Source organism: Centruroides vittatus, unplaced genomic scaffold, assembly GCF_030686945.1.
Source record: "Centruroides vittatus isolate TY-2023 unplaced genomic scaffold, ASM3068694v2 scaffold_324, whole genome shotgun sequence".
Classification (NCBI taxonomy): domain Eukaryota; kingdom Metazoa; phylum Arthropoda; class Arachnida; order Scorpiones; family Buthidae; genus Centruroides; species Centruroides vittatus.
This window is the reverse complement of record NW_027122701.1, coordinates 1,940,140-1,958,306: the sequence shown is the minus strand read 5'-3', so window position 1 is coordinate 1,958,306 and position 18,167 is coordinate 1,940,140. Positions and strand designations below refer to the sequence as shown.

Genomic DNA, 18,167 nt, shown 5'->3' with positions numbered 1-18,167 from the left:
AACCCTAATATATTTACGTGTGTGTGAATTTTTATTTATTTGGTGATAAATTCTGCTTTTATAGCTATTGTAATTATTCCCTTGACAACAATTCTTTTCTCTACCTCGAGGGTATTCGAAACTGAAAGCAATATCAGAAAATCCTTTTATCTACAATATTCAAACAATAATGCCGTGTATAATTTTAAAAAAATTTTATTAACTACTAAGTTCGCGGAACAATCACGCCGCTAATATATACGTGATATAGTCTTTATTGGCTACAATTTTCTAATTGCAAACCTATACATTCCGTCTGTCTGTCTGTTTTTCGTTAATCCAGAGAATGGAGTTAGATGGATAAAAATCTAGGTCAGACACTGAAAAGTTAGGGGTCGGAGATCCGAATTAATTATATACGAACTCCGGACTGGACCGGGAGTCACGTGTTTTTTTTAATTAAAATATGATTAAAAATTGCAGTGACGATGTCACAATAAATAATTGCTCGTATTTCAAGATATGTTTCGTTTACAAATAGCAGTAACAGTATGCTACTGTTTTGCCAAAATTTATTAACTAGATAATAAGTTTTATTAAAACGTGAATTAATAATTTTGATATATTAATAAACTATTATAGAAGCAATTACTAGATCAAAATTCACAATGTTTTGGCTTTTGAATACCGAGTTCGAATACCGAGTTGAATAAATAAGTAGATGAAATTGCAAGGTGCTGCACTATTTGAATACATTAGAATAACTAATATACTCTATAGAGTATAGAATGCCACTGGAATAAAGCTATCCCTGAAGCATATTCTAAATGTGTAACGCATTTAAACAAATTGGATGTATTTCATGACTTGAATGCAATGCAGATTTTTATTTATATATTCAGAGTTCAGCATTCAAATTTTATATACTTTTTCTGGAGATAAGAACCGAATTAATTGACTAAAGTGATTATTTATAATAAACATAATCATTTATAAGAAATGACGTGCATTATAAAAGGAGCCGTCCATTAATTATGTGTACAGTTTAAGGAGATCGCGAAAAGTATATCATTGTACAAAACAGAGAGGGGAGGGGGGATTAAAAACGGCTCAAAAACTGTCCACGTTAATTAATGGATGGTCCATAAGATCATTGAAATTATAACTTTCTTATTTTAGATATTGTATATTCTGAAATTATATATTTCTAATTAGAGTTTTTTACGGTTTAATTAACCATATCAAAGAATACGCCGGATTTTTTATCAGAATATATTAAGGCTAATTAATCTGATATTAATTGGCTTAATACAGTCCGATTAAAAAATCTGGTACTTGTAAGTGTATCCAGTTGTATATGTTATTAATTAAACATTTCTGAAAAACGATTATTTCGTAATATTTGTATTTCCCTCCGCTAATTGTTATTGAAGAAGAATAAATTTAATAAAATACATCATTCTCAATCGAGGCCTTAAAACAAAAACCTTCAGTAATAAATTAAATTCCGCGAATTTTGGCTATCTCAAAACTTGACTTTTATTCCAGAATTAATAGCAGCTTGAATTTTAATTTATTTATTTACCGAACATTTACAGCTTTATTACTGATTTTCCGTCATTAGGCCTCCTCTTAATCCTGACAGAATTACGAGAGGATACTTTAAAGTTCCTGCAACCGTCTTACTTGTTACATAGAGAGCATTACTTGCAGTGTACCTTCACTTGGGTTGTTGGTCCTCAAACTTTTAACATCTGCGAAATCCTCACGCTTGAGTATTACTTTTGCGGAACTGTAAGAATTTCTGATACGTTTCGTTTACAAACAACAGTAACTGCATTTCTTAAAGATTTATTAATATACTTAAAAAATAGGTGTATAATTTCTGGATTGAACGTTATCTATTTCTATTTTATATTTATATAAATTTCTTAGATATATTTCTGTGGAACTCTTGAAGGTTACTTGAGAAACCCTGTGGTTTGAGGAGTTTGAATACTATTGATTTACATCGTTGTTGTTGGTGATTCCCCTATTCAGTGCGATTTTTAGTTCATTTCATTTACATTCAACCCTAGTTAAGTTCTAGAAAAGATGCGTCAATAATCACAAATGTAATACCAATTCACATTTCATACTTAATTTAAATTTCCACCAGTCCGTAGCTCTACACATGGGAAATACATAATTAGTGGTCTAGGATTACTGTTGATATATTATTAAGTGACTTTAATTGGTCTGGTAAGGCTTTGGAACCAAGCTTGCCGGAATATTGGTAGTGTATGTATACATTTAGAATCGGTATCAGTATAAATGCAATTATTTCAAATCATTCCCTATTGGTAGGCCTACATAACAGAATATGTAAAGCAAAATCTGAGGAATTAGTATTATTTAAATGTTCTTGGGAAAAAGCATATATATATATATGTGTGTGTGTGTATATAAATATAACATTCATAAAGGCTATAGATACTTTTATGCGATAAGGCAACGCGGCAGGAGGGCGAGCTGCAAAGGGGAAAGGACTTTTATTAGAAACTAACCCCTATTTAGATAAATCACATGAATACAATCTGGAAAACTCAATGGCCTAATAACTTACACCATTGATTGGTTAACCAATATATTAACTATTATATGGGCGGTTAAGTGACACTTACGTAGGATGGCGTAGACCAGGCCCTTTACACTGTTTAAAAATTACTCATATTCATACCATTACGTATAATTACATAAGAAAATATCAATAGATTTTGGGTTTCTTCTGAGTAGGGACAATTAATTTTAAAATAAGCGTACACTATTTATTTTAGACAGTCTTTACAGTTTATTTTTTCCGATTACACACGATTCCGATTATTTTGCAACAGTGCAAAATAAGTGTAAGTCTCTTTCAAAACTACAGAGTTTTAACAAAGTGATCTGATTGTAGTTATCCAAAAATATGAAGAGAATATGTTGTCCAATGGCATCACTTATACAAGATATATTTAATAATAGTAGTAGTAATAACTTATTGACACGAAAACGAAACACACGCAAAAAGCATAGTAGGCTACATGTCAAACAGCCGCCAAGGTCTAGTTCAATGATGATAAATTAGACCATGGCGTCAATATTAGGTTTTTATAAATTATTTAAAAAAATATATTTGATAATTTTCAAAACTTAATTATCCAAATTAAATATTTGACCCGCTATTCAGAGATACTAAATTTCTAATTCAATTTTGCCCCACCTTCGGAAAAAAATTTGACATCGCTGATCTAGCCTCTTTCGGAGAGTCCCCGATTAGTAGAAAACTTCAACACAATAATAAAGTAAACCATTTTATACAAAAGCATTAGATTCCACAGGCAGAACACTGAATCGAGCCGGTAATTTATATTCTTTACATAAAATTAATTTAGATAATTATATCACCAACGCTTTAAATTTATAATATACGACTAACAATATATCTATTGTTTACAATTTCTTTATTAGATCAAACCTATTTAAGTTTTTTATATTTTCTTTAATAGAATTCCGATTTTTGACTTACTGCCCTTTTATATCTAGGGAGAATCAAATCCTAAATATAAAAGGACGAGGTTAAAAATCGGAATTATCTGATATCTATTTATAATAAACCCAGTCCGCTTGTGGAGAGTAAAACAATTATAAATAAATCTGTATCATATTGGTCAAATATAAATTTAACAATTAATATAACAACTCAGTATTTATTTTTAATTTTTCATATTTTGGATAAACAGACAATTACTCAGACCCAATAACATTCGAATAAGCAAAGTACGTAAGAATCCCACAGTCAAAATAGAATTTCTCCTCACAAGAACAAGATAACAGCTCATTTTCAGATATGTTACTCTTGCATACATTGCGTACAATAGTTGTCATCACTAAGGTGGAGAGAGAAGCTAAATTTCAGATTTAATTTGGTGGACGTAAAACCTATATTATTCCATCCATCAATTAAACCAATTATCTAACCAAAATATTGGCTGTAAACCTTATGCGATTGCTGAAAACATTTTTTGTAATTCCTTTCTGATTTTGTGATTTTTTTGTTACAACTAACAATTTTTCGTTTTGTTTATAAATCTTTTTGTAAATTACTTTTTGAGTGTTTTTCCTTTTTTGTTCGGTATTAAATTTGCTTACAACAAAAGAAATTTTTTATATACCGTAATATTTTCTAAGAATTTTTATTTATAAAAGTTTAAAATTGCCAATTTAAAAATTTTGTTTAAATGTATTCTACATCATGAATATAGAGGAGATAGGCCATAAGCACTGGAGAGCGGTTTACTGTATTTTTCTTAAAGGAGTAAAATTTTTAGTTATACACAATAGATATTTTGAATATCAAAATATTTATAGCCTATTATTATAAAGTTTTTATATAAACTGCAATCATATTAAGCCCTTATAAAGATATAAAACTTAGTGTGTTAATTTAATAGTTTAGAATGAGTTAACATCCATGCAAAGTTGGAAGGGCTGATATAGTTCGGTTTGGTTTTATTCGTATACGGCAATGCGATACATGAGCGATCTGCCGTCGAAGGATGGGCTTCTAACGGAAACTGGTCCTTATTTAGGTGTTACTAACACGAAGAAAACACGGATAGCTCCACGTGGCCAGTCCGTTGGCGAGGCGCGAACCCACTAACAACTACCAGTGTTTGGTGGTTTTATCCACTCGGCCACTGGTGGGCAGGGCAGATACGATTACCAAAATTTTAAGCAGGAGCTGCCACTTTCTTCTATAGATGAAAGGTAAACATGCCAAGAGAAAAATTTTGCATATCGTTTTAATTCGCATGTTCCACAGTTTTTTCATTCAACAGTGCGAATCATAAATCTCTGAATTTCATTTGTTTATATTCACTTGAAGACAAGTTATAAAATATCAAAATCCGAAAGTCAAACGTCTTCTGTACCACAAATCAGAAGTACTAAAATAATAATTCATATGATGTGCTTTTCTACACAAAAATGAATTGCATATTAGTTTCTATGTTCATTAATTTCATTAATTCTTTGTCCTTTGAATAACTTTGTTTACTATAGTGTTTAGTCTGTCCTTGTAATGAGGAATATTTGATAAATTTGGCGATTTGACTATTTTTTTAATTAAAACAAAACAAGCAATTCTGTTAATTACAGAAAATACATCCTATCCAAAATAAGTATTGTACAAAATTATTATTATTATTATTTCTACAATTCTTTAAGATTCTTCTAGCTTACATGTCAGTGAAAGATCGGGGTTCGATCTGGTCCAGATTAAAATTTGTTATGAATAGTTTAAGTCATAGAGTCAGATCTGATGCACAATTTAAAAAGTTAAAATCAGTAATCATTAAAACACAGAGAATAACTAAGAGATCTAGAATCAGAAAAAAGAAACCTAGCCCTTTTTTTCTGATTCTAGGCCATTGGATAGAAAATTGTTTATGGACCACGTAATGATTTGGCAGATTTAGAATACATATTAAGCCACTTAATAACCTAAAATCAATAATTATACAAATAAACAATATCAGATTATTTTTCTTTAATATTAATTAATCTACATTGAAAAATCGTAAAGTACACATTTGAAATCACATTACAATACAGACTGAAAAATTTCTATCATCGATTTGCAAAACACTTCGAGAAGATTGAGTCGAGGCCGAAGTTTTAAACGCGAAAACGTGTACGTCGGACGTTCAGCGCCGCTTTCTTGTAAGCCAAAAGTTTGACAATGGCGTTTGGAATGTCGAGCATGATTCCACTGACTTTCCAAACGCCATTGTCAAACTTTTAGGCTTACAAGAAAGCGGCGCTGAACGTCCGACGTACACGTTTTCGCGTTTAAACTTCGGCCTCAACCTCGCTATTATCTTCAAGTCTATATTTTTCACTTTCTTTTTTATTAACAAATATATAAAAACTTTTTTTTACGTTAAGCTTGAAACTTTAACTGACCACGTGAAATTTGCTATCTAACAAGCATATCAATCGATTGGAATAATAAATAAAAAAAAGTTATAAGTTCGATAATCAAAGTTAAAAAAATAACAACAACAAATATCTACAATCTCGAATGAAGAATTAAAAAAAAACAAAAATGATAATAATGTAAAACTTGGCTTGTGACACTTGGTATAAAAGTTTTGTTCAATATTTCTACGTTCATCTTTAAAATGTAAAAAACAAAATAAATATACGGAGATTCGAAGTCACAATATGAGTATGTTCTCGTGATGGCACTGCCATGTTATTCGAGGAAGAAAAAAAGTTTACCAAAAACTGCCTCTGTAGGATTAATGTCTGAATCTGAATCTGTGGACGTTAAGAAAAATTAAGACTAGATATTTAAATTCGGCCCTCAGGTGGAACTGGTCTTTCGTTGCTTGTTGATACTCCGGAACCATTAGGCGTATGGTTCTTCAGTCTAGTATAGCTGCCTCCCTAAAAACAAAATCAAAATCAAAATTAAAACAACAAAGCAGCAATTCAATAACGAATATTGTTTTAAATTAATTACATAAAAATAACTCATTCTTAAAAAATTTCAGAAAATAATAGTAAGATGTATGAAAGAGTCCTAAGAGTCTCTTGACTCTTTCACATCAAGGACATCGTCGTAGCCCACCTCCCCTCTTGTTTCCTACACTAGCACTCCACTTTTGTCTTCCGATGCCTGAGAATGACCCATTAACCGGGTAGTGTTCTTCTAAAAATCCCACTTTTAAAAGTGCATTAATTAGTCCAGCTATGTTATCTTAGTGGCCAGTATATATCATAAACAAAAATAATTTATATACAAAATCTTGCCATATAAAAGATCTCTTAACCCGTGATGTCATTTAACATTATTCCATTATAAATGTTTGAACAAAATGAATTATTGCAATTAAATTATCCATAAATATGGCCAGTCAAGCCTATTTTTGTGAAGATATAATTGAAACCTAACTTAATGTTTAAACATAACATCTTATGCTGTTTTAAGATTTAAAAAACTCGCTAAATTCTAATCTTTTTATAAGACAAAATATTTACAATATTGTGTAATCATAATTTTTCTTGCAATAACAACAGATCCAACTGACAGTTTAGAAATAGATTCAGAAAACAATAATTGTAAGCTAATTTTATAAAATGTGAGAAAAATCGAATAATTTTTATATGCTGTGCAATTTAATACCTAATATCAAATAATTTAAATTATTTAAATTTTTTAAACAGGGCAGAGTTAGCCTCATTCATAATAATTATTGTAGATTTTGAACATTTAAGGAGTCTAACTTTATTCTACTTTATTGGAGAATTTAGTAGAAAATGAGTATTATTTATCTAACATTAATTAAATTATATTTAGGTAGAAATGTGGCTTTGTAGAATATATTTTTGTTTATTTACTTCTTGTACTGAAAGGAGATAAGAATAAGACTACATTTTTCATCGGATACTATTACTACTACTAATATATTAATATGTAAATATATATTGTTATATATATTTTAACCAAATAAGGAAAAAATTCAATGTTAATTTTTGAAACAGAAAAACAAAACGTTTCATAAAGAAAAATAATTCTGATTTATTCTGTAAAAATGCATTTCCAACTATTGTTCTTCATAACTCAAAATAAATTTAATAGACTCATCCAATTTAATTGTATACAGCTTTGTTAATATTTTAATAGCATAACTGCTCTCATGCCAACTTATTTTGTAATTTATAATACATATTAATAACCAGCACATTTTTAAATATTCTATTACTTATCAATTTGCACTGTTACTAATGGCTGCTTAATACATACTGATATCAAGTGCTATGCCAGACCCAAAGTCAAGGTAGTTTTTAGCACCATGCCCTGACTGGTCTGAAATATCATTGAAAACTGTTTTATCACAGATATGTTAACATTACACAAATATCTGTGTTTAAAAAGTTCTCATTTATGTGACATGTATTAATATTGCTGCTTTCCTTAGTATGATGTAAATATTGTGATTAAGATCTAATATTTCTAGACTTTTGTGTAGTGTAGGTTGTATGATATCTGTGGAAGTAGGACTACAGGCAATGAATACTTGTTTTCTGTAAGTATTTTATTTCTAAGGAAGGTTCTATGCACTTACAAAACACCTACACTGGTAAAATCAATAGGTGCATAAAACTTTCCTTAGAAATAAGATGCTTATGGAAAATAGATAAAGTATGCATTGCCTGTAGTCATACTTCCACAGATAATTTAGAATTAGGGATTACAATACTGAAGGGTTTTTATCAATACTGGTATTTAGATTTTTCCTATAAGAATTATTTCATTTAGGTTCAATAAAATTATATTTATTAAAAACTAATAAATAATGTATAAGGTATCAAAGTATTAAATTCAGCAATTAATAAAATATTAACAGTTTTGTTAACTGAATAATCAAATAATTTTATTCAAAAACCATTAACAAACTGGCCAGATGGCAGAGCTGATTAAGGCATTAGCCTACCACTCAGAGGATCTGGGAATAAAGATGGATCAAAACACCCTAGAGTTTTTGTGAGAGTAGGCCTGGCTAAACCTACAATAGACTTTAAATACAGCACTATTAGTACTCACAGAAGAAAGAATAAAAAACAACATTAACTTATAACAAAATTCAGTAATTGGGCTGCAATTTTAAAAAATTGTAGACCTATAAATTCCCACTGTCGTCTTTCCTTAATCTTGAGAACGGAGTCAGATAGATGAAATCCAAGACCAAATATGGAAACCTTAGGGACAGGAGGTCCCAATTAACTATATGTGAACTTCTGATGCAAACTGGAAGTCACATTATTTCAATTCAAAAGTTTTTTTCCTGAAAGCAATTAATAGATGACTGGCATGCATGACTCTATTGCTAACAGAAAAGTATGATATATAGGGGCAAGACACTACAGTACTAATTTGAGGTGGAAAACTATATTTTAAATTAAAAATTGCAGCCTGGCATGCTGTCACAATAAATAATTGCTTGTTCTAGTTAGGTTTTTTGCTTGCACTGACCTGCAAGTATGAATGTAAGAAAAATTGAGAATGAATCAAAAGTGTTATACTCTTGATTCCTAATTTTTTTTAACAAGACAAGATCCTATCTATCTTCATGCATATCAGTTCTACTGCAGAAAAGATTTTTTCTGCCTTGACACAGAGAGGAAGAATAAACAGTAAATAAGTATATGAGTTGTAAATGAATCTCTGGATCCCACTTTCAAATAAGATTACTTCTCTTTCTATGATAGCGTCCTTATGGTGTGGCTAGGCTTGAGCTGCTTTTCGGCCTTCCATTGTTCCTTGTATCTATCTGTCAAATTTCTCCTTAAGAAAAGTAGTTTGTTCATTTCTTGCTCCAGTTCCACTCTTTCATGGCTTTGGGCATGAAATCTTCAATTGTGTCAGTGGGGTGAATGATTTCTGTTTCTTGAGTTGGTCTCTGTTATTGGTTCACTTGTTTTGCTTAGGTAGACTGCCAATGGTTTTATAGCTCTGTTTAATGTATTTTTCCTAGAATTGAAAGACAATCTGAGACAAACAACTTGTTGGAGCAACTGCTAAGTTTGGATTATGTTTAGATTATGCAAGTACTGCAGCAGACTGGACAATACTGTTCTGTGTTGTACGCAACAAATCATTGTATTCTAAAAATCCTTGCTTAATTTTGATAGTTGGCTTTTTAGGAGTTTAAGAACAAAGAACAGTGCTGTATCCACAATAAGACTACTCACACTGTAGCAGCATAATGCTTCTATGGTCAATTTTATAGGCTCCAGAACATTGATAACTTCCTCCAACAATTAAATTTGTATTCAGGAACACTTTATCAAGTATAAAGCATAGTTAGTATGCTACACTGTTGAGTCCAAAAGCAAACACAGTTCTTTGTTACACTCGAGTTTTATGTATTTTTACAGAACTGTCATTTTTAGTTTAACATTATATAAATCTTTTCACCATTTGATGTACTGTACTTTAATAAAAAAAAAAAAAAATTTCCAGGTAGCAGAGTTCATTGTTGGCTTTATCATAACATTCTTGACTCATCAGTATCATTCCATCTTCACAATGTTCAACTTCAGAGTCTGGTCCTTCTTCTTGCATGTCTTGTCTTTCAAAAACCCATTCATTTCAGAGTCTGAAGAATTTTTAAATCTGCATTAGCATTCATCTCTTTTTCACTCACACATGATGTCATGTTTCTTACATAAATATCAAACAATTAGTAGTGATTGATGAATTTCATGAGCAAAGCATAACTGTTGTGGATATTGGATCTGCTTCCCTATTTTTTTTCAACACTAAAGCACCATCTGTGACAATAGAAACAATGAATGTATTGCACAGTAAAGCTTCCAATATCTCCTAGGGACAGACAGTGATGATTCAGTTTTTCTTTTATGAGACTGATGTTGGCTTTCAGCTGGTGTTGAGCTGAATCAGACTCCAAAATCATGATAACTTAAGTGTTAGTCCATTGTAATTACAAACTGTATAGAGAACATTAGTATTCCTATCTTGTCAATTCTTGAGTGAAGTATCTAAGGTTAATCTTATCCCAAGAAATTGCCCAACTGAAAAACTGGGAAATTACAAAACAAATAGTTTCACTGTAATCTATGACTACTTTCCAAATTATTTTAGGCAATACAGGCAACTTGGTAAAACCTTGAACTTATAAGTACGCAGCATAGATCTTCAGGCATACAACGCACACTGGATATTAGCCCATCTTTAATTGTTAAACTAGTAATGTTGCAGACAAAGAATTATTCCCAATTTTATGAGAAAAATAATCAATTACTTTCAATTTTAAAAGTACTTGTTTTTTGTTCACTTGTTTCTGCTTAAGCCTTCTTTTGTGAAAATTGACATTCCATACTTTCGGTATATGAGTATACATACTACTAGTCATACTCCAGCAGTTTTAATTAATTTTGCCCAAGAGCCCACCTTTTCCCCCTTAGGTAAAAATGACAGACCAAATTAGTTGCATTGATTTTAATTTTCTTCAAATTCCATATTTTACAATTACAAATACAGTATATTTCATACATTTGTAGTCTGTAAAATATGGTATAAATAAGTCTACAAGTTCTTCAATAAAATTAAACTTTGCATATGATATCATTTGCAAAGGTTGTGTGTCTTACAGTTCATTAATTATTATGATAGCACAAGTAGCATAGCACCAAAAGCAATGAAAAATGCACTGATTGGCAAATACTCTTCCACTCCTGGTACTTGGGCAGTATGGAACTGAGAATGTGAAAGAAATCACTTTGTTAACAAAAATATTAAATTAATATTTTAATTATAAATACTAATTGTATTTTGACTCTCTATAATGTTTTGTATAATTGTTACATTCTTACCCTTTAAAACTTAAAAAAATTGAATAATATATTTTGAAAATTAGGAAAATATCAATTGGTATTAGTGTCAGTGTAATACTAGTAGGGCCATCGAGAGCTTGTATGGGGCCCTTTTTGCCATTTTGTTTTTTAACAAATGAAATATGCAGAATGTTTCTTTATTAATAAAAACAGTCTTAATGGTATTATTTTTACTAACAGGAAAATAAATTTAATTTAGAGGAGTAAGAACCACTATGGGCCTCTAATTTTTTGTGGGGGTCTATGTCAAAGTCCCCAGCTCTTTTTCCTCTGAACAATCCTGAATACTGGTAAAATACCAGTATTCAGGATTGTTGGTGTAATGAAAAGTCAATTTTGGATTGGCATGAAATGAATTTTTTCTTTTCACAAGTTAATCTTCATACTAAATGGCAGATATGAAGACTGCAACTTTCTACATATAGTGAAACTATAATTTTTTAATATTCAAAGGATCCTTTCCAACAGTTGAAAAATGCAATCTCCAATCTTTTTTGCAATATAACAAAAATCTGTTTTTACTGCCAGATTTGTTGAATTTCTTCTTTCAAATATTGATACAATAGAATTGCAATATCAATTATAAAAGTAACTTGAAAAGTTTTGTCTGCCCAATCAATGCCAAGTCTATTGTTATTTACAAAGGGATGGCATGACATTCAGGTCACCAATTCTGATCAAACTTGGTGAGGATATAGTGCATCCCCAATGTCTGACATGTGCTAAGCAGTTGATGCTGTTTAGTAGGATATTTTCTATGAAACAGTTTTCCATATCAATATTATAAAAACATCTACAGAGGAAAGATTAAGTGACATAGTGTGATGAAATTAGGAAACTACAAGTTTATTTTTTAGTTTGCTCATATTTTCCTTATGGAAAATAAGCTTATTGGTTATTCAACAGAACACTTTAGATAAAGTCTTTTAGTTACTGGTCTGTGTTCATGAGCACGGATTGGATCTGTATTAGCAAACTTATGTTTCAAATTACAGCACCTAGTCTAGAATACCAACATATTAACTAGAGAGATCTTATCTTTAGAGCTTAATTCATCATTCATTACTTTTCTTATTCTTAGAGATATATATAAATCATAGAAGATTAAAATGTCTAATCTAGATTCTAAAATACTTGTATGTCTCCCTATTATTATTAAAAATGATTTCACAACAATCAGCATGGGAATTTTATACTATGAGAAAATCATTATTAATTATTTATATGAATTCAAAAACAACTTGATGCATTATTTTTTGACACTATATACATTATTATGAATTATGAAAAGTTATTTACACTTCTCAGGGGACTTCCCAAAAAAAAGTGTAAATTAACGAAATATATATAATGCATCTTCTTTTTAATCAAAATGCTGTAAACTGTATCTTTAACACTATGTAAAGCTTTGTAAGTTAGAGAAATAATAATATATCAAATACAGTAAGGGAGGAGGATAAAAATATCAAAGCACATGGAAAAACTTCACTGTAACATTACCAAAACTGTAAAAATGGCAATAGTATCATCATCTACACTAATAAAAATTTATTTATTTTCAAAAACAAGGAAAAATAAAAAATGTGTACTTTATAAAATCAATAAAGACGTGAAACTGTGGAAAACAAAAAAATTGAAATGTAATTTCAGGAATATATTGGGTTGTTTGGAAAGTTTGTAGTGATTTTTGATAGCTGACAGTTGAGACATTGATTGATGTGAAAATGATTAGAATTGTACAAACCAATGAATATTATGATAAATGACCTTGAGACACGTCCATTACAAAAAAAAAAAAAAAAAAAATAAGATTATTCAAGTATCATTTAATTTATCTCGTAAAAAAATGGATGCAAACAATGTGCATTATCGACACTTGTTTCTTTTTTTTATCGTACAGGCAAAATATTGTAAAAGAAAAAAAAAAAAAAAAAAAAGGCGTGACATTTATGGTGGGAGTGCTGTAGTAGAATCAACTGTTTAAAAGTGGTTTGCAAAATTTAAAGTGGGTAATTTTAGCCTTGAAGATGCTCCCCACTCAGAAAGACCTCGCATTATTGAAGAGGACCAGATCAAAGCATCATTGGATGAAAACCCTCATTACACAACTTGAGAGATTGCATACATAGTGAAGTCATCAAACAGTACTGTATTTCAACATCTAAAGAAGCTCAGATATGTGAATCGTTATGACATTTGGATACCTCACGACAGAAAAGAACTTACTGGATCGCATCTCCATTTGTGATTCTCTTGAAAGACGAAATGAAAATGACCCTTTTCTGAAGTGCTTTAGTGACAGGTGATGAAAAGTGGATCATTTATAACATCAGCCGAAAACAATCATGGGGCAAGAAAAATGAACCCACCATTAAAAACTCCAAATGCCAGTCTTCATCCAAAGAAAGTCATGCTCACTGTCTGGTGAGATTGGAAAGGAATCCTGTACTATGAGCTTCTTCCACAGAATCAAACAATTGATTCTGATAAGTATTGTTCCCAATTGGATAAACTGAACATAGCAATTAAAGAAAAACGTCCAGAACTGGCCAACAGAAAAGGCATTGTGTTTCACCAAGATAATGTCAGACCACACACGTCTTTATGAACATGCCAAAAATTATTGAAACTAGGCTGGGATGTTTTACCCCACCCCCCCTTACTCACCTGACCTTGCCCCATCGGACTACCATTTGTTCTGTTCTCTGCAAAATTCCCTTCATGATAAAAACTTTGATACTTTGGAAGCTTGCAAAAACTGCGTGGATCAGTTTTTCACAGAAAAAAATGGAAAGATCTACGAAGAGGGTATCATGAAGCTCCCCTATAGATGGCAACATGTCATTAAAAACAATGGCACATACATAATGGAATAAAAGTATATTTTTAGTCTTAAATCAGTTTCTTTTGTTTCTCTTAAAAATTGCTATGAACTTTCCAAACAAACCAATATATAGGGAGTTCAACTGTATTTTATAAAAAATTTTTAAGACCTAGTTTGCTTATAGCTTAGACGTTTTGTAAAAAACCCACTCCTATTATTCTTCCCAATAAATATGAAAAATTCTATTCTATTAAAAAAATTAAATTACTTAAAAATTTTTATGTATGTTCAAGGATTAAGTAATTACTGCAAAATGTTGTTAAAATTTTAAAAATTCCTTAGGAATACAACAATTATAATTGAAAGAACATTATTTTCTTTTTTCTTGTTCTAAACAAGGAAAAAAGCATTTTACACAGAAATGTTTTATTCTCTGATGCTAGTAATTAATACAAAATTCATTGTTAACAGAACTTACATCACGAGGGTCTCGACTTCCTGACATATCCCACGGAGCATCATAAGCATCATCTTCTGGAACGGCAACACCACCAGGTGGATAACGAGTATTAGGAGGAGGAGAATAAGACTGAATGTCACTATATCCATTTCTGCTGTGAAGACTAGCTCGAGCTCCAGCTATACTTCCTCCATATTGTTGAGTGAGCACTATTTTAAGATTAGAAAATAAATTATAACATTCATGTATGTAAAGATGCAAATAATTATATATTTTTCTGTAATGTAAAACTTAAGCAGTTAATGAATGATATATAAATTATTAACAGCATAAATCAATTCTGAGAAAACAAAGAACTTGAAATGTGGACATCCTAGTTCACAATACAAGCTATCATCTGGTGTTAAATCGATGTAAGAGGAAGGATCTTATGTCTGTTCCTGGTTGAAGATGGCCCATTAACCAGGTTGAAACATTAATAGTGGGTAAGGTATACTGCTCACTAAGTTGTATTAAATTAACTACAGTAATTAGTTTGACTTTATAATGTATTTCAATGTGATATATTCCAGATATGAAAAATAGAGCTCCTCTTTTATAAAACAATATAAAATGACAGACTACTATCTTGTTCTAGATTATTTAGTACTTTCAAGCAGTGGCGTGCCATCATTGGAAGCGATGGAAGCGCCGCTTCCACCTTCCAATGACCTTCCCTTGTATTTTATAAAATACAAATTTTCATATTTTAACGTACTTTGAATTAATTAAAATTAATATTTTATTATAACTGCATTATGTATCTTTTACAAATTTCTATACTACATGTGAAAAAAACGATAAGATTGCTATTGTATATTCGAATGATTCGGTGGCGGAAGGAGTGTCGAAACCGGGTCAGTTTCCAATCAGCCAGATTATATAGGCATTGGCACATGCGGTTTACAGTGCACCAACCTCACCCGATTTAGCTGGTAGAAGCAACACACGCGTAAAGAGTCCGACTTTATATCCCGGAGCGGTTCTGGGCTGTTAGCCGCCTGCTAGATATTCGGCCACCCTCGCCTGATTATGTGAATCATGAAGCAGACTAGATCAACGGCAGGCAACCCCCGGCCCACGGGCCAGCTACAGGCTCGCGAAAAGTTTCTATCCGGCCCGCGAGATCTTTAATAGATTATTAAATTGGAAAAATAACTAATTAATAGTTATTTTTCCAATTCTTTGTAATTTTCGAAAACGATAAATAAATAAAAAGTTAATTACTACATTTATTTCTCTTATTTCATATATGCAGACTAAAAAAATTACAAGTCACAAGAAGGCGTCAATTGACTACTACGGCCCGCGGAAAAAACGTAAAATTTATTCTGGCCCATGTTATAAAAAACAGTTGTTCACCGTAGACTAGATTTATAACTTAACCCAACCGATAGGAATTTACTGGCATGTTTTTATGATAGTTCTGTATAGTTGACAGGAGTTTTAAAAAAATCCATTAAAATATTTGATATATTTATTCCGCGTTTATTCCGCTCTCCCATCTTATATTACTTATGGATTTCAATGTTAAACCGGTGATATTACGATTTAGTATGTCCCATCTGTAAGGGGATGCAGAAAAAACGTGTACAATTCTAGTACAGTGTTAAAAAATTAACTGTTACTTTGGCAGCATCATTTACAACCAAATTTAATGAATGAGACGTACAATGGTACAAAAAAAGCTCTAGAATTTATTTTCCTTAAATTTACGATTTATATATCTGTTGTCATAAAAATTTGTCTTTCCACTGTTTTCCGAAGACTACAGATATTCAGGTACAAAGTAACCGGTTTCAACTTATTTCTACTTAAGTAGTAGTTAAATAATTAAGCAGATTAGGGAATTAGAAACATATATAAAACCCTGATGAAAGAGCCAAATTTTACTTAAACAGAAGCTTAACCGAACCAATCTCTTGCCGAGAACAGTGGGGTCTGATCTCTTCATAATATTAGATGTAATAAAGACAGAAATTTTTCCAGTTCAATGAGAGTGACCGAAAAGTTGTAAATTTTGGAAATTTCCGTGAACACTCGGTTCTAAAACAAATTAGTTAGAAAACGAACGACGGACAATCTGTTAAGTTTAACATATTTAGATTTTTACAGCTATGGTGAGAAACGTTTAAAATCTACAACAACCCCGTCGCGTCCTTTGAGATATACTAGTAATGCGACAAAAGAGGCATTTGACATTGACCGGTATCGGCACCCTCGGGATTTGGCACGCACACACCTACCTGGACTGTCTCTGATTTCATTCATTAGCCACTCGTAGGGAGCTATTTCACTAACTTGTAAGTGGATTGTTTTAAGATATAACAAAATATTCTTTACTTTTTAATTTTATGTACGTTTCTTCACAAAGTTATATTTAATTATAAGTTTCTTTAAAAGTATATTCGTACAATTGAAGAATTTTTTTTTACTAAGCATGTATATTCGTCACACATTTTGTTTTACTAAGTAAGTTTTTTTTTTATAATTTTAATTTTAGCCCTTATATCGTGGCTAGTGATTCAAAAATTTATTTTAAAAAAGTTTTGGTTCGAGACCATATAATGAAAAAGAAAACATTATTAAAAGAGAAAGACCGATGCCTAAATTAAATATAAATACGTCAACAAAAAAATTTCGACATTTTGACGATAAAATTTATGACGAATGACGATTCTTTCGTAAAATTGAAGCAATTTGGAAATCAAAGCGGAATAGAATTTAACTTTGGTAGACAATATAAAATAAATATTGAAAATTATAACAAGATAATTACGATTAATAGATATATCTAAATTAATAGACGTTATATGTTTTTTCTCAAAGCAAGAATTGGCATTTAGAGGGCGTAGGGAATTTATTGAATCTAATAACGGAGGTAATTATATTGAACTTTCTTATTTATTAAGTACGTCAGATAATCTATTAAAAATACATTTAAAGAAGTATACGGTTTTTACTGGCTTATCGAACAAACGAATACGAACGGGCCCTGACGCGCAATTAATTGATTGCCCCTGTAAGTCGGCTTCTTACAGAAACACAGCTTCCCTATCATCAAATGTCACGGCACGCCACTGCTTTCAAGAAACCATATTCTTCATTGTCATAATATAAATTTAACTGTGCATATCTTAAGTAGAAAAATAAGTTATGACTTATCGTTATATCTTTACTTTTAGTGTTTGAACTTTGGATCTGTTTGCATCTTAAATAAACATTTATTCAATTGCAATCACCATAGTGTTTGATCTGCTCATATCATCCATCCATATCTACAACAGAAAAAAGCTTTTCTGCATATTCTATCCTCTTTATTACAAAGAATATTTTCCAATATTTTTCTCAATCTCAATCCCAATCTGTAAAACTATTATGTGTATTGTAAATTTTATCATTATTTTAATGTTTAAATTA

The 18,167-nt window shown here is 30.8% G+C and overlaps 1 protein-coding gene and 1 long non-coding RNA gene across 24 annotated transcripts in view; one reads left to right on the top strand and one right to left on the bottom strand.

The window, feature by feature from the left end:
• The window catches only part of LOC136988283 (uncharacterized), a 28,052-nt gene extending 12,859 nt beyond the window's left edge, over positions 1–15,193 (top strand). Inside the window, exons 2-3 of the long non-coding RNA XR_010882746.1 lie at positions 14,720–14,953; positions 15,037–15,193. This is a non-coding gene — a long non-coding RNA (uncharacterized lncRNA). The remainder of the gene's footprint in view (positions 1–14,719; positions 14,954–15,036) is intronic.
• The window catches only part of LOC136988275 (cell adhesion molecule Dscam2-like), a 62,168-nt gene continuing 49,853 nt past the window's right edge, over positions 5,853–18,167 (bottom strand). For 18 of the 23 annotated variants that reach the window (XM_067286139.1, XM_067286151.1, XM_067286144.1 and 15 more), the window contains 2 exons: positions 14,727–14,917; positions 5,856–6,450 (listed from right to left, as the gene is read on the bottom strand). In XM_067286139.1, the coding sequence (XP_067142240.1) occupies positions 6,355–6,450; positions 14,727–14,917 (287 nt within the window). In that variant the 3' untranslated portion in view covers positions 5,856–6,354. Of the gene's footprint in view, positions 6,451–14,726; positions 14,918–18,167 lie in introns of all 23 variants that reach the window. The other 5 variants (XM_067286136.1, XM_067286135.1, XM_067286137.1 and 2 more) reach the window with 4 other exon arrangements.